At 39.6% G+C, this 26486-nt stretch overlaps 1 protein-coding gene across 3 annotated transcripts in view; it reads right to left on the bottom strand.

The window, feature by feature from the left end:
- LOC139612492 (exostosin-1-like) overlaps positions 1 to 26486 on the bottom strand; it is a 211506-nt gene that overhangs the window by 36957 nt on the left and 148063 nt on the right. For all 3 annotated transcript variants that reach the window (XM_071468112.1, XM_071468111.1, XM_071468113.1), the window contains exons 4-6: positions 14558 to 14651; positions 9413 to 9520; positions 2618 to 2737 (exon numbers count right to left, since the gene is read on the bottom strand). In XM_071468112.1, coding sequence (XP_071324213.1) covers positions 2618 to 2737; positions 9413 to 9520; positions 14558 to 14651 — 322 coding nt within the window. The remainder of the gene's footprint in view (positions 1 to 2617; positions 2738 to 9412; positions 9521 to 14557; positions 14652 to 26486) is intronic.

The following is a 26486-nucleotide window of genomic DNA, read 5'->3' as shown; positions in this document are numbered from 1 at the left end:
GCAAGCAAACACTTCAGCATATAGTTTGAATGAATGACTCCTTCTGGGAAGTACAACAGGTTCTTATCTTCATTTTATATGTCATATCTTTAATCCAACTTAATTTTCATATGCCTTAAAGCGAGGGGATGTAAATCTGGAGATACCACCTACATTCTGCTACAAATTAAAAACGTTGAACTGGGTGAAATGAACCCTTGCTCAGTCTAATACACTCTGTGGTTTTGCTGCTACAGCTTTAATTGGTCTGGTATGTAGTTTATGGTAGATATAGGTGTATAATAGAGATGACTGAGCCAGGTTTCTGACTGCATTTATCATCATCTAGTTTATGCCAGGAGTGGCAACACCTTATGCCCTGGTTCCTTTTGTTTACCTGTCTTACCTGGACATTGACTTTTGCTGCCTGTTTTTGATATTTGGGATTTTTTTGCCACTGTTCACTGGACTTGTTTGCCGTTTTGGACTGCTCTGTCTGGCTTTTGACTGTGGCCTGAATCACCACTCCATAAGCTTTGTTCCTTTTGTTTATAATAAATCACTGAACTGATTAATCTCTGTCTGGGAGTCTGCATTTGGGTCCCTTCCCTGTGTTTTGCTATCCTGCTTGCATCAGTCTTGACAAATGTGCCCTGTAAGAAAGATCACGGTGTTTGTACTGATGTTTTTGTGATGATGACGATGATGCTGCTATTGGCGAAGGTGATAAAGAGGATTATTATCTTCTGTGTCTCTATTCAGAGATGTTACAGAGAGCAAATTGTCTCAGAGGACTGAATCAAGGCAGTGAGGAACAACAACTGGGGAAATAATGAGAGGAGGAAGGCTCTTTTACGCCAATGAGACAAGTTCATCTTCTTCTCTTCAGCTAGCGAGGTCATTTAGTGTGCCGACCTGTAGCTTTCTAGTCTTGAGAGCAGGCATATACACCCACACTCACATACTGCAGCCTCTCTAACCTGAGGGCTACCAGATAGTAGAGACCTCCTTCACACTTGGCACTTCACCCTCCCTTTCATGCTCACACTGTGTGCAGATTTCACAAATTAAAATGCTTGTTTCCAGTATATATATTATATTACAATCAATCTTTCTTTTCTTTGTCAGAGTTGTTTGAGAGTTGTCAGAGTGCTGTCTGCATCATCTTCCCCCTCTCTATTGTTTATCATGAACATTAGTTATATTTAATTACATATTATTAATAGAAGATCAAATGAAGAAAAAAAAATTTAAAGCTGTGCGAATTAATATTTTATATTAACAATGAATCAAATGCCAATATGTGATGTGAAAGGTTTGCAGTGACACACTCAAGAAAATTCACTCCACTCTTCAGTTCCCCTCAGCTCTACAGATTATTTTAGCATCTTTCAGCTCTTTGTTTTGGTTTCACTGCCTGCCACATGTCTGCTTTTGGTTCATCAAACCTTGTATGGAGCTGCAGCAGGCAGATGTTTTCAGCTAAAAAGAACCTGATAAAATAACTGTATTAGTGAACACAGTAGAGCATTTAGCAGCTGGTGCCAGTTGGTGGAGACCAAAGCAGAGATAAAAGGGGAAAGAATCTGGGACTCCAAACAAATGAGAATGTTGCTCTGTGTTTTCTGGATGTGTATATGAGCAACCGTGTAGTGCTGAATTGACAAAAACACTAAAAAGGTTTAGCTATCCAGCTGTAATTTGTTCATTGGGGGGAAACGCTGAACTGAAGAAGATGAGTGTTTGTGGTGGTAGGTTGAGGTGGACTCGAAGCACAAAGGATGTGATGAAGTTGGACTTAAAGTCCAGGCTTTCAGTTCATAGATTAATGTTGTGTTCACTATTGTGAAAATCATTTAAACACACCAAGTGCAAAAGTGCATTCTAGTATGTAGTAGTGAGGACCACCACCTTAACCTTTGTCAATTTCTCTATACAGCTAAATAAAGTATTTCTTATCTTATTTATCTTATTTATCTTAACCATGATGTTGCCTCCTTCTGCTTGTGTGTGTGCACAAAATTGCAAGTAAAAGTTACTCTAATAAAATATGACCCTGTGTTTTTAAAAAGTCAAACATCTGAAGTTTGCACTAATCACACACAGCAACTTCAGATCTGACCGATCAAGGGCTGACGTGACGTCTTGTGAAGTGGTTGAGATGACTATACTATAATGTATGTGCTGACTGGCAGTTTTAATTGAAGTTGGTTAAAAAAATACAGTTTTGTAAAAAGCAACAAAAAGCAACGTGGATCCTTGGCACACACTCCATCAAAAACTACTTCTGAGGTGCCCTTGAGCAAGACCATAAAAATCTTTAATTACCTCAGTGGAGTTATACTCTGTGGTTAACCATAGAAGACTGTTTGTTCTGGGATTGGTTCTAGGAATAAATGTATGAATATGAAGCAGCACATTGCTGGGAAAGACGAGGTGCACTCATCTCATACAGGTCAAAAACTATACCTGACAACTGGAGTAAGATTTTGTTTAAAAGTTTAGCTTTGGGAGGTGATCCACAGCCAGCGGCGATGTACGGTATAGAACAAGACATAGAAGTTTGGTTGATTAAATGAGGCTCTCCTGACAAAACTAAATCCAAAAATCCCATTAAGACCATTTTTTGCAGGCTTACCTCCAGAGTAGTTAAGACGATTTTGGCTACAGAAGAAAAGTAGGCGTCCCAGAGGAACTGGGTCTGCTGGCGGAGAGCCAAGATCCTGTCACAGCCCACAGACCGAGTAATGGAGGGAACCTGGAGGAAGAGGAGATGAAGAAAAGCAGGAGGACAAAAATGACAGTGAGATAGATTAAGTTAGATCAAACAATGTTGGGTAAGGGGATGAGAAATGGTGTGTGTGTCTGTGTGTGTGTGTGTGTGTGTGTGTGTGTATGGGGGGGTGTAAAGTAAGACATTCAGACAGGTGGAGGAAGCATAAGTAATTCTGTGGACATGCAGAAAAGATTAGAGGAAATTCTTCAGTCCTTCAAGACTTGTCTGCCCCCACATCTTACTCTGTCCATCAGCTATCTTTAATAGTCATTTCACACCTTATGGCAAATACTGATAAGTGTCTACAAGAGAGGGCCATTAAAACAGGTTCAAATTTACAAATGCTTCAGAGCAGTTCCCAGGGCTTTTTTATGTTACATATCCCTACGGCCCTATCAGATTCTTAACTGGATGTTATTTAACACTTTCAATTACACAAAAGGGGATGATTAGACTTCATTTTTTTCTTTTTTCAGTGGTTTGTATTCACACTAGGTCTGGGTAACAAACTTTGATACTTTGATATGACCACATTGGCTATCAAGGATTGAAAAATACCTTGTCATTCGATACCAAATTTTGATACCTAAGGAGTAAATTAATAAATCTCATCAGTGTCAGTGAGTCAATAAGCATGCAGTGTCCTTGGACTAAGATCTGATGATGCTGGTTGACTTTACATTTGACTGCGTAAAGAGACCTAGCCTAAAAATGTAAGTAAAACAAACACTAAAACAAGCTAGTTGTTTTAAACATGAAAGCATTACTAAGCTATCTATTTCAGCCTCCCTGCTGGCCTACTAAATGGTTTTGTTGTGCCTGGTTTGTTAGTTCTTGTGACATTAAATATCATAAAGGTAAGCTTTATACCATTTTGTAATTCTATTTGTGTGCTTACTTTCCTTCTAAACTCAAATATGCGCTATATATCAAGATTTCTTTCCAAATCCTAATTGCTGTTTTATTAAAGCTAGACTCTACTATCTTTCCATAAAACCTGCTGGTGCCCACTGTGACAGTTAATCTATAAAGTACCTGAAACCCAAGGTCACATTTAAAACTTGCTTAATTTGACTGGTCAACACTGCAAAACTAAAATCATATTCTATAGTGACACAAAACACTGAAAAATGGCAAATCCTCAGATCTGAGACGTTAGAACCAACAATATTTTCGGTACTTTGGCTTGAAAAGTGTCTTAAATGATTAATCTTCGATCAAATTTGTCATCAATTCTTTTTCTGTTCATCAATTAATCATTTCAGTGCTACAATGGAGCTCATTCTGGTTTGTTATTACTTCGATAACATCACAAAGACTTCTACAAATTTCAGATTCAAGCTTCAGTGAGTCACCTTTGGCAACTTTCCATACATCAAATGTTCCAAAAATCTATTCATGATTGTTCATTTGTCTTTCATTGATCTTTCTTTGTTTTTGTGCTGCAACTTGTTCATCTGGTCCAAAAGAGTTCTGCAAAACCAATGTACCAACAAACTCTGCAAAACCCGCTGGGAGCACAAACTTCCTGCTGCAGAGGTCCCAGCTCGCATTGTCATGGACAACATGAGCAGCTGGCTTGTGGCCTGCAGCACTAACACCCTCAGGGAGAGGCAGCGAGGGGATGAAATCAAGGGAGATGAGGATCCTGCCAATCTGACCAGGGAGCTAAACACCCTAATGTGCCAGGAAGATGGAGCAGGACCCTCTCCTGATGCTCAGTCTGTAGAAAAACAAACTACCCTCTTGATGAGGTTAGACATGACCTTATCTGCCCTGCTCAGCTTGACAGTGAAGCTGAAAAAAGGTGCTTTTTTGCTCTGCAGCCAGTGTTAGTGAAGAGCCTCATCAGCCCTCAAAACGTGGTGGTGGATTTGGAGCCCAGGTCCCTTCTGGTGCTCTGGCCACAGCCCCAAAGTCTCTTCACTCTGAGGTTATGCTGCCAACCTGTTGGTCATGGCCAACAAAAAAGCCACTTTGGTCTGAAAGGGACATAATGACTGATGGTGCTAATATGAGTTTGTGAAGAGGAACCAGAGCTTGAAACACTGGTCTATATCCAGGAGAAGGTAGGGGACTTTCAGTATAAGAGTTCTGAGCTGCTTTGCTACATCTCTGCTTTTGTGAGCAAGGAGATTGTCCTCAACTTGTAGAACTTCATGAAGTCTGAGGCAACAACGAGCCTGTCTTCAGTGATTTTTAACTGATTTTCCACTTAAAAAATACCATCATTTTGAACATAACACATCAGTTTAAATAACCTTTTTTTTCATCTGTATTTTGTATGGAAACTGACCACAGCAGTTTAATGTGGTACGGCCACATTCAGCCAGACAAAAACACTGCATAAATTAGAGTTACCATGTTTGTCCAGACTCTTATAATAAATGTAGCGCAGACTCTTATAATAAATGAATGTAGCGCAGACTTTCCCACTGACCTTGACCTTTGGCCTTTGCCCACCAAATTCTAATCATCTTTGAGTCCAGGTGAACCTTTGTGCCAAATTTGAAGCAATTCCCTCAAGGCATTCCTGAGATATTGCGTTCACAACAATGGGACGGACAACCTGATAACATTATGCCTCTGGCCCTGACTGAGAGGAGGAGGAGAAGGCATAATAAAAAGAAAATGAACTGCTGATTACGTGCTAAGTAAGTATAAAAACAATAAATGTTGAAGAGCAGTTCTTTTAATTAAACATATGCAACGTAAATCCAATTTTCACCTAGATTTTTGAAGTCTTGATTTTTATTTGATTTTCACCCATTTAATTTTTTTCTTTTTATTAAAGAAGATAACCTTCAAAGTTTTGTTAGTAAAAACAAGGAAAAAAAAAAAAAAAGTTTAAATCAGTCCAAGAAAAACCTTAAAATCACCAAGGAGTGTGAAAACGAAGAGTACAGATTTGTCGTGTTGCAGCTGGTGTCGGTGGGATCTGTCGACAGCAGAGCGAGCTTTAATTGTTCGTCTCTCTGAGGTGGAATATAAACAACACCAATCAAATCAGCTCAATTCTCTTCCCCTCAATTGACTCTAATAGTGTTTATGTTTCTCAGCAGGGGCAATGTGTGTGTTTTTGTGTGTGTGTTTGTGTGTGTGTGGGTGTCTGTGTTTTGTGCATGCCTCCTCTCCATGGGGGGAATAGAAACTCTACATATTAAACAGCCAGGTATTGCAGTTCTCTGTGATGTAATTGAAAGTAATGAGATTCAACTCTCTCAGCAGGTGTTAGAGTGCCGACGTTGTGTTGAACACTGAGTCTCTGTGCGACTGTGTGTGTGTGTGTTACTGAGAGAAAACAGACAGACAAAGAGGGCAAGCATCCAGAATCTGTTTACCAACCAGAAACATGTCCTTGTTTATAATTGTATTTTTATTATATCATGCAGATGCCATCATTTTGCCCAGATAATTAAACGGTTTCTGGATATTTTAATGCTTTTAATAGATTTTTTTAAGGTGTTTAGGTGATTGTGCAATAAATCCTGAGCTTGTAGGAGTCTGTTCTGACACTGCATTTCCAGAAACTGATTCCTGCTATCATCCCAGTTTTCTCAAATTAAGCATCTTCAAGGTGTCTTCTACGTTTAGAAAGCTTTGTTCAAAAAAGAAAACAAGAATAATTAATTATGATGATTTTTTTCAATGCCATACCAATTTACCTGCTTGACTAGTTTTGTACTAGTACACAAAAACACACATGTGAGTTTATCTTGTATTGAAAAAAGACTATTTTCATTTCTAACAAACCGACATGAGTTTATTCAGTTTTTGGGAAGCTCACATGTAAAATGTAAAACATCACAACAGTGGTGTCTTTTAAAGGGACAATAATGTTACATGTGCACACATTTGGTTTCTTTATTCCACAATTACAGACCCTGAATTCTGCTCCTTTCTCTGATCCAGTGTCCTCCTTTCCTTTCCTTCCTTCCTCTATGTTATTTCTTGTTATACTACAAGTGGTATTAAGGGAAAAGAGGAAACTAAGGGTTAAAATGTGCCAGAGGCTGCATGGTATGTGTTCAATTGTGACAGGTCACTGAGTGTGCTGTGTACACCATAAGGTGAAAAAAAGTGTGTGCACAGCAGCCATCGTGTGTTTGATTTTGTTGTGTTGGGTATTTACAAATGTCAGGTTTTATCCTGAAAGCCTTTGCTTTTATCCGTGTCTCTATATTTTTTATTAATTCTTCATATGCCTGCATCGAGCCTTTGCAAATTAATGGAAAACAGCTTTTTTTTGTCCACCTCTGTAATAATTGTGAACACCCTCACTGTCAAAACATAATACTTGCTTCACACGTATTATCTTAACCAACAATTAACATGCTTTTAGATAGGTGGTTTTGTTTTGTCGAAGAGAACAATGCAAACGACAAAACCATCTCACAACATTAGTGCATCATTGTGGGTCTCAGTCATGTTTAATGACAAAAAAGGCTGCTTTATTTCATCTAAAAACCAAGTCTGTGATACTTTTAATGGCACTGCCTGCTATTGTTCACAGAGAAAAATTAAATCATTCATTCATCATTGCTAGGTGCTGATAGAAGGCTGGGAGGGAAGCATGGACAAATTAATTAAAGGCAGACACATACTGTCTCCCACGCCTTACACACACACACACACACACACACACACACACACTCACACACACTCAAAGAAAAAAAAACCACACACTTTCACATCTCTTAGCTGCTGTCCAGGTGGTGGTATAGGTCACACAGGTGCATGCACTGTAAGACAGAGAGTAATTAGAGAATGTAAATACCACAAGCTCTGCCCGCTGCCGTAATTAAAGGGAACAGAAGGTGATCCAATTCTAGATCCATCTCAGATAAAAATACTTCCTGGTGGAGGTGTGAATGACTGTGAATATCACAGCTGTCATGTCAGAATAAAAGCCACGTGACTGCAATTAGATTCCCCAGCTTCTCTCGGTTGAACTGAACGTCTACACGTCAGTTATGTGCTGACAGGTCCCACTTCTGACTAAAGTTTGGCCCAGTTTCTCTAAAAAATACATGTTTTGAAGTTTTATCCAACTTCTTCTTCCTATCATGTGGTTTTTAGAGTTTGCAGAGATATGGTGCTGTTCTCTGATTCCACTGTTGATGTGAGTCAGTTGCTTTGTTTCCATCCTACTTTAGGTCTTTTGTTGGTTTTAAGTAAACATTGCAAAAATAAAGAGGCTTGGTTTTCTATACTGTATTCAATAGTCTAAACAAATGTATCAAACAGTTAAGAGATGTTTTTCAACAAGAATTGAGCTGTTTAGAAAAAGCTGTTGTTCTTTGGTGACAGATTATTTTGCCAATACTTCAAAGTCCAATATAATGAATGTACATAGAATATTCTCTTACCTGTAATGACCAGGCAACAATTATGGCTCCTCAAAGATAAAGGTGACATGAAGTGTAATAATTCTGGGAGGATCTGATGGACAGAAACTTTTGGGCAAACATTTCAGGATGTCCAGTACAACTTTTGCACTGATATCTTTTCCATTGCAATCATCTGAGTATGTCAACGCAGCCGGAGAGTTTGAAAACTCCCACATGTCCAGGACTCAGACTCATGACTTGGACTTGAGCACTGATGAGTCCGACTTGGAAACTGGAGACAAGGACTCTGACTTTTTTTTGTTAATACTGCATTTGTTTAGCTATTGTGTCACACACTAAATATACCCCCTTTAAAATGGTGACAGCTGTGTCATTTGTGTTTAATTTCGATATTTCTTATTTGTATGTCAACTCTTTGACTGTGCCAGAGTAAAGTGGACCTGGACTCAGATAACAGGAGCTCAACTCAGACTCAACCTGGACTCTTCTTTGGTGACTTGGGCTTGGACTGGGACTCAAGCACCGGGGATTCGAGAAATGACTTGGACTCAAGATTTAGTAACTCGACTACAACACTGTCCACAATGTCACTGTATCTCATGGACTGACATTTCCAGTATTTAGAAATAAAGCAACTTTCTCGAAAACAGTAAAATCACAGAAGCCTTTCAATGAATCTCTCCACATTAAGATATTTCAACTAAAAAAATATCAGAAGAAAATTACACACTGTAACTTTAACACAGCAGAATTTATGTTAAAGTACTTAAATATAAATCAAGCTGACGGCAGTTCTGCTTTATAATAGCAGCCTACTTTACATTGTTCCCATATATATTAATAGCCATTCTTGATCTATGTGTTGTGCTTCTATGTTTGAATCAGGCCCAGCTGGATCTTTGTGATTACCCAGGGGGATCTGGAGCCAGAGAAGACAATTACAGCTGAGAAGATGTTGGCATTTCACCACCGGGACACTGAATAAGCCCCTGCTGAAAGGGCACATTTTATCTTTTGATGCTTGTACAGTGTGAGGAAGGTTTGACCTCCTCAGCCAGGTTACTCACTGGTAGCTTTTACTAACCTCCATGCATCTACCTACTGGAACCGTGTAATAAAATAATTAATAATTCACTTTCTGTCTGTCCCTCCATGTCCCTTCTTTGTATATTTTTATAGTAGTTTTTCATCTGATCATTTTCCTGCTCACTTCCATTCCCATCCCATCCACTCATCTACCTATACATCCTGTATCCCTCCATCATTTCATTTGATCACCCAGTATTTTTCCAGCAGTTCTCGGTACCTGTAACAGCAGTCTCTCATCCCCGATGATGGCGGCTTTCCTCCAGTCGATCACTTCAGAGAAGGGAAGCTCCCAGCCGTTACTCAGAATAACCGGGATACAGGCCGCCTGTGCGGAGCGAGACGTGTGAAACAGTGAGACAAAAAAAGGAAGCCGCGGTATGACAAGAAATTCTGCTTTTTCAGGACTGGAGTTGCATAATCAGAATCAGAATCAGAATCAGAATCAGTTTTATTGCCAAGTATGTTTTCACATACAAGGAATTTCTTCTGGTGATTGGTGCAATTGAGGATCAGGGCGATCAGCAACAGTGGGTGGTGCAATAACTGGTGGTGGGCAGAAAATGATCTGTACATATACGCCTGTATGTAGGAATGGGAGGCAGCAGTCAACAAAAGACTCACATTAATAATGTAAATACACAGTTTAATGATAATAAGTCAGAAATCATTTTTAAAGTTTTATAAACAAAATTTGTGTTTTGTTTATATTTTGCTCTGAAGTGAAGGTAGTTGGTGTCATTGTTAATTAAGCATAATTTTCACCTCTCTAACAGACTGTGTAACGCATTTTTCTCTCAGAGGACAATTTTGTCAAAAAAAAGATATCAAAAAATTTTATTTCAAAACTGTTTTCACAACTTGAAGGAAAGGGAAAAATCCCAGTAACATATAACCAGAAGTCTAAAGTGGAGCACTGGGAAGGATCTGCTTTTCTTCCTTCACTGAGGACTTTATCCTCTTACATCCCTTGTCTCTGATGAGACACTTTCAACGCATTCCAAGTTGGAGTTTTTCAGAGACAAATGGAGTTGCCAAAAAGATTAAGGAGAAAACAAAAAAAAAACAAACAGTTTTTATTCATTTTCCACTGAACACGTCAATATTTAGAGGCTTCATTAATGTGACTTAATTCATCAGGAGCTGTTTATATTTCCCACAGGAGCTTTCTGTGTTGCTGTGAATTCATTTCATGATGAAGCTCTTTAAACTGTCTTGTGTGGTTAATGGATGGGGGCTGATTGTTCACTCCACTGCATCATTAAACTGTCTTTAAAGGGAAAATCTACTGTTTTCTGGAGAATTTGATTTCATTTCACATATTTCATGTCTCATCTATGAGCCTGTAGTGATGTTTTATTATATTCTCAGTGTATATTATATAACAATTGTGATGAGTTATGGTTATGAGAATTAACCACAGCTTGTTTCATATCTACAGAAGCAGGTTTTACAAAAACGACTGTAAAAACTCACACCATACTTTTCCTACAGAGTCGATAGTACTGAACAGTGAAAGAAAATAAATTGGAAAGTGGAACAGTTATGTAGTTACCGTATTTTCCGGACTAAAAGGCGCACTTAAAAGCCTTTAATTTTCTCAAAAAACAACAGTGCGCCTTATATATGGATTAATTCTGGTTGTGCTTACTGACCTCGAAGCGATTTTGTGTGGTACACGGCGCTCACGGCGCTCTGTCAAAATGATTTAGTATGACTTTGGTAAACTACAAAGCCGCACCGCTTGCAGCATTACGGCTATCGTAGTCAGGAGCGTCGCGGAGTAATACATACTGTGCTTCACCATAATATTACATTATGGTGAAGCACAGTGTGTGTGTATGAGGACCTATAAGGAGTTATTGTGAATACGCTAACGTTTGATTTAGCGGTATCAGACTGTGTTTTTTTTACGTGTTACAACTGAAAAGGTTGGGAGTTATTGTGAATACGCTCATTAACATTTGAACAATGTTGAGAGTTATTGTGAACGTGTTTAATAAAGTTTGACTGATTAATCTGACTGTTTTGTTATATATCTAATATATCAGATTCAGATGTTTTAAACAGAAATATTTATTGAAATCTTGATGCACCAAGGAGGAAATGATGAGTACGAGGTCAGCAGTGATCCAGAGTAATGCTGGACTGATTCCTGAAGATGTCTTGTCCTACAGGACTTATACAGTAGGTATCACATTGTAAAAAAAACCATTACCAAGTAAGGCCAGTCTAAAGTTTTCACCTATACATGTGAAGAGTCTCTTGGACACATAACCCTGAACGTAGTCACACGTCTTACCTACCTACTGCTACGTGTGTGATGACATTTGCGTCACTTCATGCATCCTTTTCTGGACCTGGATTTGAGCAGTTCTCTCTCTTTTTCCTGCATCCTTATCTATAAGACCTTGGTTTCCTCTCGCTATGGAGGGTAGGAGTGTCTTCATCTGGACACTCCAATCCAGAAACTAACCAGTGAACCGTCTAACACTGTGAAGTCTTCATGACCTGCCATTCTGGGGTGATAATGTGCCCTTCTTGGATTGTCGTAGCTATTGAGGAATCCATAAATCAACCTTTAAAATGTCCTTATGTCTGCTTGTATGAATTTAAGTGTGAGGAATGAACCATGAGTGTTTACAGACTGCCTGTAAAAGTTAATTATTTTATGTTTTAGAGTGTTTTTTTGTGTTAGTTGATCCTTATCTAAGTTTGAGTCTGGGATGTCAAACAGGATATGATGTCACATTAATAACACATGCCATGATTTGTATATGTAGTCTGGAGTAGTGGAGCGTTGACAGACACGAATAAAAAAAAATATTCAATAAGGCTGGTATTTTCATTTAAAGTTCAAGTTCGACTGGATTCTCAATCAAGTGAAGCTGAGAGATTAAAGCAGATTCACAAAATGCCGAGTGCATGATCAGTGACCTGTCTACGCAAATTCTCACTGCTCTGATTAGTCTGGCTTTGTGAGATGGCTTTCTCTTTTTTTCTTATCTTTTTTCTCACTGTCATCCTCCTACATGTCTTTTTGTTTTTCTCTCCTCTCCTCTGGAGTCCTCTGATGGGGAACTGCCTTTTCTTTGCCTCTTTTTTTTTTTTCCTTTCTCTTCATTTCTCACCTCTGGCAGAAAGGTTGGATTTGCAGAAAACGCCATTAAAATAATTGCCACACATTTAAAACAAACGTTTAATTGAAAGCATTGCCCATTTCATTCTTTGTGTTCCTCTTTACATCTTACCCAAAAAAATCTCTTGGCTTTTTCCTAAGGTCACCAAAAAGTTTAGCCTCTACTTGTTTACTACTTTCATAAAAGAGTGATCATTAAGTGACAGAGAAATTGGTGGAGTCTGTGTGTTGTTTGTTTCTTTCAATGTTTTACCTGCTCAGAGACTGCATGGAAACTAGAGATTTACAAAGCCTGGTAACCCACTGCTGGTTAATGAGCCCTCTGGGTTGGTGACTGGAATCTATAGGCAGTTTACAACAATGGCAAAATCAATTTGATGTTGGATTTTGAAAAAAAAACAACAAACAAACAAAAAAACATTCAAGAATCCCAAAGTGCTGTGGGAAAACATGTATGTAAATGCTCTAGGTGAGTCCTGAGTCCCTGTTATTCTCCAACTTGTGTGCAGAATATGTTATAGAAGGTGCGGGAAAACTAGAGTAAGAACAAGGAGAACTAGAATAGCCGCCACACAGTCGTATGCCTCTGCCAATAGCCAAGTTGCAGGAAATATGGTCAAAATCTCATCTTCCTGAGTTAAAGCATTGAATAACGGCCAGAGGTGTTTCTGCAGAACATTATGATGTCACAGTGAAGTTGACCTTTGACCATTTGGATATAAAATGTTATGGCAAAAACCTGTTTGAGGTCACAGTGACCTTTGACCACCAAAATCTACTCAGGTCATTTTTGAGTCCAAACGGACATCTGGGCCAAGTTGGAAGGGATTCCCTTGAGGATTCAAAACTTTTTGAACTATGATCTTTGATCTCCGAAACCTAATCAGTTCTTCCTCGAGTCCAGGTGAATGTTTGTGTCAAATCTGAAGAAAGTTCCTCAAGGTGTTAATGAGATATCATGTTCACAAGAATGGGATGGATGTACGTACGTATGGATGGACAGATGGACACGCTGACGAGAGCCAGTGCTGGAGGCATTAACAACAGCCAAAGGCAGACACAGGGCAAAGCTAGATATTTATTGTCAAAACAACAGAGAGACACATTGAAACAAGGTGCTAATGAAAGCTGAACACATCTGTGGTCTGAGGACGTGTATAAACATTTCTCTTCCCTGTGGTGAATCTACAGAAACAGGTCTTTTCTGTGGCAGGAAGATGACAGATTGTCAATAGTAATAAGATCAGCTGTTGGAAAGAGGAGGCTGAGGAGAGGTTTGATTCCTCGCAGTGCCCAGCTGGAGCTCCACAGGCTGTCTGATAAGCCCTTTCCAGTAATCATGAGCATAACAGTGAATCTAGTTACTTTAGTCTTCTAAAGTACCAGCGTCATGTTCTTGGTATTGAATGACTTGAGCAGTTCAGTTAATATTGTTTAACTACACACTCCCATATGTTGGATTTCGAAGACTGATGCTTAGACTAGTATTGTAAAGTATCACACACTTGTTAAAATGTTTAAAAGAGTCATAACAAAGGGTTTAACTATTTTTCCACCAATACAGCCGAATGGTGTGGAGACACATTGCATTGCTATGTACAAAACATAGACTGAAGCAGCATTTAGAAGCAGTTTCAACGTTTTGGTGGCTTTTCTTAGGCTGGTAAATTTGGACTCATGGCCCAAGCATTTCAAATCTCCTGACTACAGCCCTAACATTAACATTAATAGCAACTTGTTATTTGAAATAAAATTATTCTCTCTTTAAGAGAGAATAATTTGTATGGTATATACATGACATCATAAGTATGCAGTATGCTGTTAACTAAAGAAAACAAAGACCTCGATATTTTTCCTCTACACTGCACATTTTATATGTTGAGTATCAGTTCGAAGGAAAAATCCTACTTGTTCAGCCAGGAAGGAGAGCAGAAAGATGATGCCCAGGCAGAGAGAATTTCAGCACAGGAATGACAGGCAGCATAAAAACATGAGACAGACCAGGACCTGAATTCATGAGCAACCTGCTACGGTCACTGAAAGGTCTGTTCTAGTCTAGTTCGTTTTTCTGTGTAATAAATAGGTGAATCACACACTGAGATGGTGGTGAGTGCGCGTGTGTGTGAAACTGTAAAACAGTTCTGCTTGCCTATCTGTAAAAGTCACCGCATACCACTGGTATACAGTGACATTATCCACACAAGCAGAAACCCATAGTTACTGCACCTGCAAGGCCTCCAGGAAGCGAAAGGATCCCAGACGTCGGCCCCGGGGAACCAGGCAGAAACTGGAGTTATGGAGCAGCTCCTGGTAGTCGAACCTATACAAACACAGATATATAAAAGATATTGGTTAGAAAATAAGAGAAGAATACCACAGCAAGTAAAAGCAAAAGAAACAAACAAAAAGAACAAGAGGATTTTGTTGCATGAAACATTTTCTTCAATGTACAGCTTCATCTGATGGGCCACACTGTAATGCACTCTTCTCTAATTCAGAGAGGATGACAAGAGCTGGAAATGTCAGCTGTCAGCAGACAACAGAAAGCATGAAACACTGTCAGTCCAAAAAACACAGACCTGAGACAACATTAAGTTAAAAAACTGAGAGAATACAAGACATAAGAATTAGACAATATCCTGATCAGAAACGAAGAGAAACTGAGGCGTCTAATGATCAGAATCAGATTTCAAACACCACAAACCCAAGAACTGAACCCTCATAACAGTCTGTTCTGTCAGCTGGTCCTGATACTTACTGATCAAATAACTCTCAGCACTGGTTTCCAACCACGAATCAGAGTAAACCAAATTATTAAATTAACAAAAGATCAAACTCTAAAGAAATGTAAATGCTATCTTGCCCTAATACATTAATATACATTGGCAGAGTATCTCTTTACCGTCAGAGATACAAAGCAGAGAAAGATCCTGACCAAGCACAAAGTCATTGACCACAGTCTAACCACAGAGGAAGTCAGGGGACAGGGGAAAGAGTCTGTGGTCCCTGCACAACAGGTGAAGTAGGGACAGATGCACTTCCTCTTAAAATGTGAATATAATATTATCATATCATACTGGAATACTTTAAGATTTGATTTGTGACTCCCGAAATTCCCACTTTTTTTTTCAATTTTCTTGTCCTCTATCTAATGAATTTTATTCTTTTCTTTTTTTCATCTCATCTCATTATTTAATTGTATTATTGATGCCATGACAATATTGTTCACCTGACATTCATGCCAATAAAGTAAATGCTGAATTGAACTAAACAGAGGATATTTCAACTTCCGTGGAAACACTCGTGAGCTCTGAGTGTTTGTCATTTCTGAGAATCTAGAAGGTGAAAGCATCTTCAGGACTTTTCTTTTTAACAATAAGGTCTACAGAACTGAAAGAGGACAAAGTGAAAACTGATTGTTGAACCCTGAATCGTTGACGCCACTTCACTTCTCAGTGTCCACAACCATCAATTTCAAATAACAATCGAAAGCAGCTTACTTCTAAGTAGCTAGCAAAGACTTTTTCAAGGACTTGATCTCTTTCATGAAATGTGTTCTTGTAGAAGGCAGAGTGGTAGCTCCTGCACTTCAAAAGATACACGGTAGATACATAATGAAATGTGCTGAAAAAAAAGCAGTCCACAGCTGTTATGTAGTCGAACAGCAGTGGCCTTTCACACATTTCATCTGATCAAGATTTGTGAAGAGAGAATCCTCCATCAGAGTTACTTTTACTGGGGATTTCACTTGGTTGTGAAAGGGAAAGCTATTGATCTGACAGCATGGTGCAACTTGTCCGTCAGGTAGATCAATCGGGGCGTTTGAAGGCTGATACTAATATCTTACTGATGAAATTCTTGTAGTGTGTTAGCCGCCCCCCAGGACTGGGTGAGGTCGACTTTTATGACTGCAGGAATCAGCCAAAAATCTGTCTTAAGTACAAAACACTCTGCAGCTTGTCATCAGCTTCAATTTGGAGAAGTTACAATGGATTTCAATGATGACCTAAGGTCATGACGCAAAAAAAAAACTGTCAAAACTTAAAGATTGAAACTCCAGATACCACTCCCAGGAGCGCCAGCAGGATTATATTTCATAATACACACAAAAACCACCTGTCTGCTTGGAGGTTACCTGTAGGTTTCCACACATGTGCAACTGTCTGCTCATTGAGTGAGCAAGAGAGAGAGAGAGACTGATTCATGTCTTCTGTGCTGAAGTTATGACAAAACACCCTGATAAGCCTACCATGTGCATTTCAAAGACCAACCAACAGGTCTGAAAACCAGCAACAGCCAGAGGAATAATAGGCTACAATAAACTATTATATACTATATTAAATATCCCAGAGAAATGTGCAATGAAAGCAGGCAACGAATTCCCTCATTTAGCTAAATAAAGAAACAATCATTAAAAAAATGTCCACACAGTGAGTGCAGGATTACAGCTGACCACTCCTGGAGTGTAACTGTGCTTTCAAAATACACGAGAGCAAATGTCAAAGTAGAGGTGACATCCACTTCCTGTCAATGCCCATTGAACATGCACTTTAGGTTCCATTTTCAATTTCAATCTAGTTGAATGTAACCTGCCAAACCTGCCATTAGTCTCCCATGAAAATATAATGATAGATAAAAATGAACCTCCTGTAACTCATTTCTCTGAGCTGAACGTTCCAACTGTTTCTCCACATCATCACTAAATACACAACAAAAGTGGTTAAGTTATTTAGCAATTTATTGGTGAAGCAGTGGTGGATTATAATATACCACTGCACACACTGGACAAATTGCTAATTTCCTCACACCATCTCTGAACTGGGAAAGACTGGTTTCCACTAACTAACCTTAATGGACTGAACTGCAAAACAAACTGAGAAACTGATTTCTCTGAGGGGCTTTAATGTTTGATGACTGTGACTGTTGTGATTTTGTCAATATGTAATATGTTGTCATGTCTCTCTTGCAAATGAGACCCTGATCTCAATGAGACTTCCAGAATAAACAGAGCTGAACTAAGCCTCCACCATCATCCAGAGGCTGCTAGTGATACTAGCTGACTTATTATGTCACTTTAATCAGGCCAATATTCTCTATGGCAGCTTCCCAACATTGATGTATTGATTCAGTGCGCAACACACAGAACTTCTGTTTCTGAAGTTAAAAATGAAAATGTTCACACACTCTTCACAGCTGTACTCTGATGCCTGGACTCTTCCAGACTCACCTCAAAATTGGTGAGTTTTTCCAACAAGCAAGTTACTTCTGTCTGCGACTTTAAAGCTGTGTGTGTGTGTGTGTTAAAGAGAGAGTGAGAGAGAGTGTGTGTATATGTACACATGATCTCAGGGCTGGCCTGAGGAGATTTTAGATTGAAACCTAATCTGTCTGGGGATCAACTGTCCCCACAACCTCACCACTAGACACCTATATGTGTGTGTGTGTGTGTGTGTGTGTGTGTGTGTGTGTGTGTGTGTGTGTGTGTGTGAGTGTGTGTGTCCACCTGCCAGGAAAATCTGCCTCTATAATATGTGTGTATGATAAGTCTTCATGATGAGAAAGAGTCTGGCATATCACTTACTGTCACTGCACCTTTTGTGTGTGTGTGTGTGTGTGTGTGTGTGTGTTGATGCATTATTGTGTTTGTGTGACAGAGGAAAAGAGCAAAATAAAATGTCAGGTGTCCACTCTGTCACCCAAAGACAAGGTCACTCTGCTGCTGCTGAGAGACACACACAGACAGAGACAACTCGTCACATCTGAAGATGGTGATTTTGGAATAAGAGGTCAAACGGTTTGACTACAATTAAATCTCATGTCACCACACAGCTCCTCTGTTTCATGGATTAATATCAAAATCTCATTCCCGTGACCTTGGTTCGTTTCCTGCATGACTTGTTTTCTGTGGTGCTGTCTTTCTTTAGAAAGTCAGTAATGTGCATCGTTCCTACAGCTTCTCCTTCTTTTTACCAGAGGCTTTGTCTCTGATGAAACAGCCCAGGAACTGGTCTTATTATAAGCTGGGGTTGAACAGTAACATGGCTGTCCTGAGCTGCAGCTCAATCTTTAGACATGTGGACGAAAAAAAGGAAAAAAGACAGAAAAGCTAAATTCTATCAAATTTCAGTTTCACGTTGGCTTCAACAGAACTAGAGCTGCCAGCTTTACACAAGACTGTGGCTATTTGAAGCACCTGATTGTAGTTTTCTTTGAGTTCATCACACATGTATCTGTAAACCACCAAGTGTCTGGTATCATAAATTAAAAGGCATAAATCAAAATAATGTGCCTTTGATTTGCATATTATAGATGCATGTAGACTCAGTGAAAAGCTCTAAAATAACCTATGAGAGAATATTGCTGGATATTCATTTTGTCTCTAACTTAAAGCTACAATTTGCAAGTTCAAATCAAGCTAGCCTTAGCATGAGACTCAGGAGCAAACCACTCTGCTCCTCCCACTCCTTCCTGCAGTACGACAACAAATCCTACCTTTCATGACCTTGGATGAGACAGCGTTAGTCTTATTTAGGTGCTCAGGTAGTGAGTGTATGTTTTTGTGCCAACACATCAAATATGCATCAGGGTCTGGTTGCAGCATGCGGGTTTTTATAAATCTATCAGTGAGTCTGAGCAAAGTCCTTGATAACTTCTTGGTAACTACAAGCTGGTGTCAAACTAGTTATTTACTAAATCTGATTGCATCGTCAAGACTTAAGAAAAGTTTTAACTTCCAAATAGTAGCCTGAAGAGGGACAGAATACATTAAAGTTAACTGCCAATCATTTGTTGATGTCGATATTACTTTGTTTTATTTTTTACGCATACATAAATAAACAACTAAAATAAACAACTAAATTCTAAACTTGCTGATGTTATTGTATATGTAGTCAAACTTTACTGGCTTGAGGCTGTATTCCAGATTACTTCTTATAGCTCACATGTTTGTAAGCTAACATTGTTTTCGTCACAATTACTGGATTTAAATATTTTGTAAGACACATTCTACAGGTAAGAAGTAGTTTGTGTGATGCAAAAATCTCCATTTTTGTTTAATTATATTAAAGTGTGTTTGAACTGGTGCAACTGGCTCATGGCTACTGGTTCTGACTGGCAAGGGAGAGCTTATTGCAGTAGCTTGCATCATCATCATCAGTGGCAAGTGTCTCCTACAAGCATTTGCAAATGTGGCATAAAATCAGCCAGATGGGGCAGGTGAATCATGGGGAGCTGATATGAGCCAGGTAACTTCCAAACTAACTGTAATTCCACTGAAGAGCCTGGCAACACATAAGGTCTGCGATGCTGCTCTGGCAATCATATCCTGTTCTCTGCTTCATGCCTGTGTTTCCTATAGAGCCTTGCTGTGTGCCAGCTTTACCTCTCAGGACTCTTTCAGGTTATGTGGGTCCTGCATCTCTCAGAAAACCATGCCTTCCTTCTTATTCCGGTCAAGGTTTGTTTATGCTAAACAAACCTATAGTGCAGGAAGCAGCTTCAACAGCTCTCTTGGATACAGAGGACTCGTCTTTTTGTTTCTCTGATGGTCTCTATTATTACAAGTTTTATTTAACCACCATTTGTAGCAACAGAAAAAAACACAGTCTTGTAAAGCCATAATTGGTCTACTTAAAATCACTATGGGAGTTAAAAAAAGATCAAATAAATACTGCAATATTTTTCATTTTCATTAATTTCATTCATTTTCATCAAGTATTGCCCACCAAGCTTTATCATTTAGTTTTTATTTGCAGAACCAATGATGTCAGCCACAACATGCTCCTCAAAGCCTGTTAACCAAATAACATTTTTCTAGTAACAGCAAAGGTTTAGATGCAGGCATCACCTGCAGCATGTTGTTTCAACAGAGACAAGCAGAAACATCTGAGGCCAGAATGGCCGAGTGCATTTGTTGACCCATCCTGTCAGTGTAGACAGCTGCCCTACAACATCTGTATGCTCTTTGCCTATGCTATTTTGCTGTCCACTCGATCTCCACATACTGTGTTTAGAATTGAAAAAGCTCAGTGGTCAAGGACAAGGACTAGTCATTGCTCGTGCTCATGAAGTGACGGCCTGTTGAGTTTGAGGACGGCCCCTTCATGCCCCCTTTTCCCACTGCTCTGGGCTTCATACACTGCGAGTAGAACCCCTGAGAAACTAACACAATGCAGCTTGTCGAGGAGGAAATCTCAGGACATCTCAAGAGAAGATGGAGACACTCAGTAAAGAGAAAGGACATATGTGCTGCTCTGCATGCTGCGGTGCCACCGTGACCCTGACCTAGATAAGCACCATGAAAGAGCAGAGCACAACAGTGCTCCTAAACATCTAAGACCACCTCCCTCTCACTGGATGACTCTCACAGCATATTCTCTCAACTCATGACTCTGTCATTATGCTTCCCCTCACCCACCTGCTTCAGTGTTTGCAGTGGGGGAAGTGGAGTGTGTTTCACCAGCCTGCTCTTACACCTGTGTGTACGAGTGCTTCTGTGTTTGTGCAGCCATGTCTGCGCATTCACTGTATGTTTGTTTAAGTACATGTCTGAAGAAATGTGGCTGGATTTGTATTTTTCACATCTGTTTCCTGTGTTGTATTACTGTGTGGAGTGTGACTGTAAGTGCTGCATGTGTGAGGATGAGAGCGTTTTCCTTTAATGCGTCAAATTAAATGTGTACAGTTTGTATATTTACCGTTCTCTTGCATATTCTCTGCAATAATACTTGATGCATGTGATTATCCTGCTCGTTCAATACACAAATCCCATGATTACATTTTTGTTGAAAAAAATAAACTAAATATATTAAATTAAATATACATTTTTTGCAGGAGTTTACTTCTGTGTAGTTTGTCCCCTGGTGCATAATCAGCCTTGTGTCTGTGCTTCCTGTGCTCATCACAGCGAGACTTCGATTACCTCAAACGTTTGTGATCGGTATCTGATTGCAGCAGGAAACACAACTTTTGTACGCACAGGGAATAAAAATTGGTGTGAAAATCGGCTTAAACTAATCTGTTCTTTTTGAAAAAAATATCTGGTGTTTCTAGAGAGAATATATAAAGGACAAGCCTTGTTAATATAGAGAACTACCTAGATACTGTACGAATGTGGAGCAATACATGAATTTTGAGTATTTTTCTCTGTGTGTGCTCGAAAGAAACAGAGGCAGACAAGAGAAAGGCAGAATTGGATGATAGCTAGTAAGAGGGAATGAAAAATCAATATGTGCCACAGAGAATCACTCAGAACATTTTAGCTGAAAAACAAAAGAAAGAGTGTTGTTGTTCACTATAAAGTAAAAGGCTTCTCTCAGCAGAAGACACTAAATAGTTTCAGGAGTGATGGATCAATATGAGGCCTAACAGAGCAGACCCTGAGGTCTGGTTTACGCTAGAAAAATGTCTGTTTTTATATCTGAAGAAAATCCAAAAAAAAAAGAATATGTACACACAACTAATACAGGAGGACAGCTCTCCACAACATGGCAAAAATCTTTTTTTTGGTAATTACATGACTGACGGCAAAGTGCATCAGTGTGTGTATTTGTCTTTCAGTCAGAAATATTCTAAACATAGTTTGTAAAAGTAATTAAAACGCCTGGTGTATCAACTGTAGAGGTGAGTATGTGATACCTCATAAACCTGCTAACACTGATCACAGGGGTAAAGGCTGCGATAGTGGCAGTGGTCGCCACCAATGAGGCTCGAGTGGAGCTGCTAGGTTTGAGTCTGGTTATCAAACCTTAAAAGTACCCTGAGGAGTTTTTGAAGACTAATTGTGCTGCAGAACTTTATTTTATGACCGTTGTGGTTCTATTTTTAATTTGTTCTATCGTAACGTGCCACACATGAATGATTACTGCCATCCAACACCATCCAATTGATCTACAGATGACAGTAAAGTGCCAAGAAACGCATGTTTGATAGGCCTCAAGGATACACACAATACGTTTTGGTGACAGACATTGAACATAAACAGAAACTTTGTTTTGTTTGTTTGTGTCCTCCCCTGTTGGGATGGGATCACACCAGCTGCCCAGCAGTTATTACCACATTATTACAGGAGAACTCAGTGCTCATGGGCCAATCTACACCCCTATTCAAACTTGCTCCTCATGTTGATCTCAACTACACAACTAAAAAAGTGACAGCTTCTTACACAGTTGTGATGCTATTGCAGGGACAAAAATCTGTCCAGACATGTAAACACCTGCCTCAAACCACCTCTGTGGTAGCTCCCACCACAAAACTGCCTTCACCTTCTGCCCAGCTCAGCCCAAACCAGCTCGATGGGGTTTAAGTCTGGAGACTGTGCTGGTCTTCCATCATGTGGAGCCACTGTCTGCTTCTTTTCTTCGAATGTTTGGGGTCATTATCTTGCTGTAGGATGAACCACTTGCCTTTTCCTCACCGTCCTGATGGAAATATATACTCCAGTGCAGTACTGTCCTCATAAAGCATCAGAGGCTGTAATAATACAGTCTGTTCAAACAGTGCTTTTGCACAGACAGAGGTTTTTTTTTAAGTAATCAACAAAAGTAACATAATTAATAACAGTAATAACTATTATTATAATCATTAGAATTGGAAGAATCCTGTAGGTATTGGTGTTGATAAAAACAATAGCTAACCTCACTATAACTGTAACCAGGGCTCTACAGTGAGTCTGGGGACTCCAGGCTCCCAACATTTATCACTATAAATGCAATGTACTATTTAAACTATAAATGGCATCCCCAGTAATTACTACAAACAGGCACCTCACTAGTACAAACACACACATAAAAGGCAAAAAGGAACTGAAGGCTTGTCTTACAGAGAGACTTGTAGTCCCTCTAGGTGTAATTGTTCAGTGTGTGTGAGGCCTCACGCGCGTTGTGTACCCATTAATTATGAAGCAGAGGTACTCACAGGGATGTCCTTGAAGAAGAAACAAACAGCCTTTGCTCACAAAAGAGTGAGTGGGGCTAAAATGTTGCTCACTCGTGCAATTTAAAGGACAATGGAAATAAATTGAACAACTTGAACCTTACAGTGGAAAATGTTTCCTTTATAACCCTTGTGAAAAGGGAGAGAGAAATGCGTATTGAAATAGAATGTACAGCAGCAAGCCAGGAGTGGAAGATGATCTCTAGAAAGGGCAAATCTGGGCAGACAATCAGGCACCAAGGTCTTTAAACACACAGTTCAAATACTGGAACGACTCTCTTTCCACACTTCCTCTGCAGAGGTGCTTTGAACGGCCTTCCTGTGTCTTACAGGCTGGTTGAAGACAGATCAACTGCCTCAGTTAGTACTGTTGCATCTGTTGTCAGTCAGACAGCAGAGCAGTTGTAAAATCTGACTGCTATAGATCTATAGTAGATCTATAAGTCTGTGCCCTACATGGTTGCACAGTCAGCAGGAAAATATGTTCACTAATGTCCAATTTGATCCCTTCAAGGTCCATAGGCCATTAGATTAAATCATAGAGCCCCAGAATAGATTCAAAGAACAAAGAGTTTTGCATTCGGAGCATGGAGAAAACAAAATCTTTAAGATTTATTTCCCCTTTAATTTCAGCTCTCTAAAGATGTTAAATGAATTCTGATAAAATAAAAAGAAAGATATAAACTCAATCATGACTTCCTGTGCCAGTCCCTCAAGATGTGTGCAGCTACACAATGTGTCACAGTGTGTGTGAGTGTGTATGGATTCAGGCAATGAACAGTCACATTAAATTTGCGCCATTTCCCTCGCCGCCTTCCCGAAAACTGTCGTCTCCTCTTCAGCAGGCGACGCGCTCGTACTTTCGCACCTCAAGAGTAGAAAACAGAGACATGGAAAAAAAGAGAGTGTGCGGTTTGATAAATTTTTTTCAAAATGGGAGTAACAAGGAGAGGCATCCTCAGAGGCACGAGATGTGAAACTCATTTAAAACACTTCAGTGAGTGTTGGGGGAAATGTCTTGTGCTGAACTGATTAATTAGTAACTTAAAGCTGCACTAATCAAATTTTTATGGATCCAGTGACTGTGTGTAACATGGGAGGTGTCTCTTGTATTGAAAAACCCAGAGAGAATTATCACCGTCTCTGCAGTTTCTCTCAGTTCTGTAGAGCATTTTAGGATCTTTCAGCTCGTTGTGTTGGTTTTACAGCCAACAACTTCACTGTTTTGACTCTCATCTCATATGGTGGTAATATGTCAGTGTTATGTTCCAGTTGTCGCCACATGGCCAAAAAACACAAACAAAAACAAAAATGTGGCTTTAATAACAGAGTTTTCTTCTTCACACAGTTATTAGTTGCATAAAATTAGGTGATTTATTTAAAGCATGTAATGGGTTTCCTTGATAAATGTTAAATGTTCTAATTCGCTGTGATTTTCTTCTTTTTACCTTGTCAATCACCTGCCACTGAGGAGTCACATGAAAATGTTTCTCACAGTTAAGAGTCCAACTAAATCATATCTTGACGATCCAGATGGGATTATGGGAAAAAAAGATGTGGAAACAAACTCGTGAGAGGGGATGTTCAACATTTGATTGACCTGATATTTTTCCATGAAGTTAAAGTAAACACAGGTCGCTTTAGGATCCTTTTATTATTTCAGCAATTAGATCCACTAATCTGTTAGAGCCAGAGATGTAAAAGGCAGTTAAATGCAAAGTACAGTAGTTTAAATGCACTTACACTTAAATACATTCATATCTTATCTGTTCCTATGTGGGGCTTTAAGGCAGAAGTGATCATTAATCAGGACACTGCAGGGAAATGAGTCTCTGTGTAAGTTGTTAAAACGATTCAGAGGACGCACCTGGACATCAATCTTGATAAAACCATGAAAACTGTGGTCAAGGCTAAAAACTGACTGAGGGGAACAGTGTGAGCAGCTACAACATCACAGCCAAGCCTATCAGCACCTGGCTTATGGCTCTGGAGTCTGTTGGAAGCTGTTTAAAAAGTCATCAAAGCATCAACAAGCTATTTAGCCCGCTATTGCAGAGCGTGGTGGGGAATGTGTGTGAGAATGAGCTGCTGCTTTCTGGCACAATTAGTTTACAAATGTGTGTGCCCACATTAGTGCGGAGGCGTGCTCACGCATTTAAAAGTACTGCCATTGTCTCCAATCTGTAGTCAATAAGTCACATAATTTAGGGGCCATATGGAAAATGCTTTATGATTTAATGGCTAATGCTGCAAACAAAAGGAATAAATGGGTGTTCGGTTGAGTGGAGAGAGAATTAGTAACTCAAAGCTTTCTAGTTTTGTCTCTACAAAGACAGAACGAAGTGACAGATTCTCAAAACAGAGAAGAATTTGATCAACCGAGGCAGATTTAGATTCAGATTAGACACAGATGAGCTACAGCGAGCTCCAAACAAGCTGCTTGTTGGATCGTCAAACAGCCAGAAAGCCCCTCCCCCAACACCTACCACACTATCCTGACAATGTCTGACAATTTTTGTAAGTTTCCAAAAGCAACAATCAGAAAAGCACATTCACTTCCTGCAGGAATATTCACACTGATACTATTTTTACCGCATTAAACTGAGGGCGACACCAAAAGCGTATTTCCATTTGTAGACTTCAATAATTACATACAGTACACATACACTTCCACACAGTGCTCCCACAGAAGAGAAATTGTCACGATCATCATCATTAGTGGCAGTTTCATTATTGTTAGCAGGAAAACAGGAAGAACAAAGTGCATTTACGGTTTCACATGATAGTCCTCCCAGGAGCAGCAGTAGATGCTGCACTTATTTCTGTCTTTGTCCATATAAATGTCCGTGCTCCCTGTCACGTTCACTTCTGCCTTTCTGTACAACGTTCTCCATGGTCTGACTGGCCGTCCGGACTACCAGGACAAATCCCAGTGGGCTGCCACATCATCGGGCCAGTGGACTGTGCAAAAATCCATAAAGTTTCTTACCGGCCCTGTCAGCCTCTTCACCAGCCCACTCTGAATGCGCCTGTCATTTGTGTGCGCATGAGAGCGTGCTGCATGTATTTCCCATGACTGGGCTCACTTCATATCCAAACACACCTAGAGGTCTCTGCGAGGGCAGGCCGGTCCCAGAGGAGGTTCCTCAAAGTTTCCGTTACATCCCGACCACTTTGAAGGGAAAATACTGTTATTACAGAGGTCTGCTCTCGTCTAGTTCCA

Source organism: Trachinotus anak, unplaced genomic scaffold, assembly GCF_046630095.1.
Source record: "Trachinotus anak isolate AG129_WGS33_773 ecotype Australia unplaced genomic scaffold, CSIRO_AGI_Tana_v1 ptg000031l, whole genome shotgun sequence".
In the NCBI taxonomy this organism is placed as follows: Eukaryota; Metazoa; Chordata; class Actinopteri; order Carangiformes; family Carangidae; genus Trachinotus; species Trachinotus anak.
The sequence above is the reverse complement of the archived record's forward strand: the minus strand, read 5'-3'. Positions and strand labels throughout refer to the sequence as shown.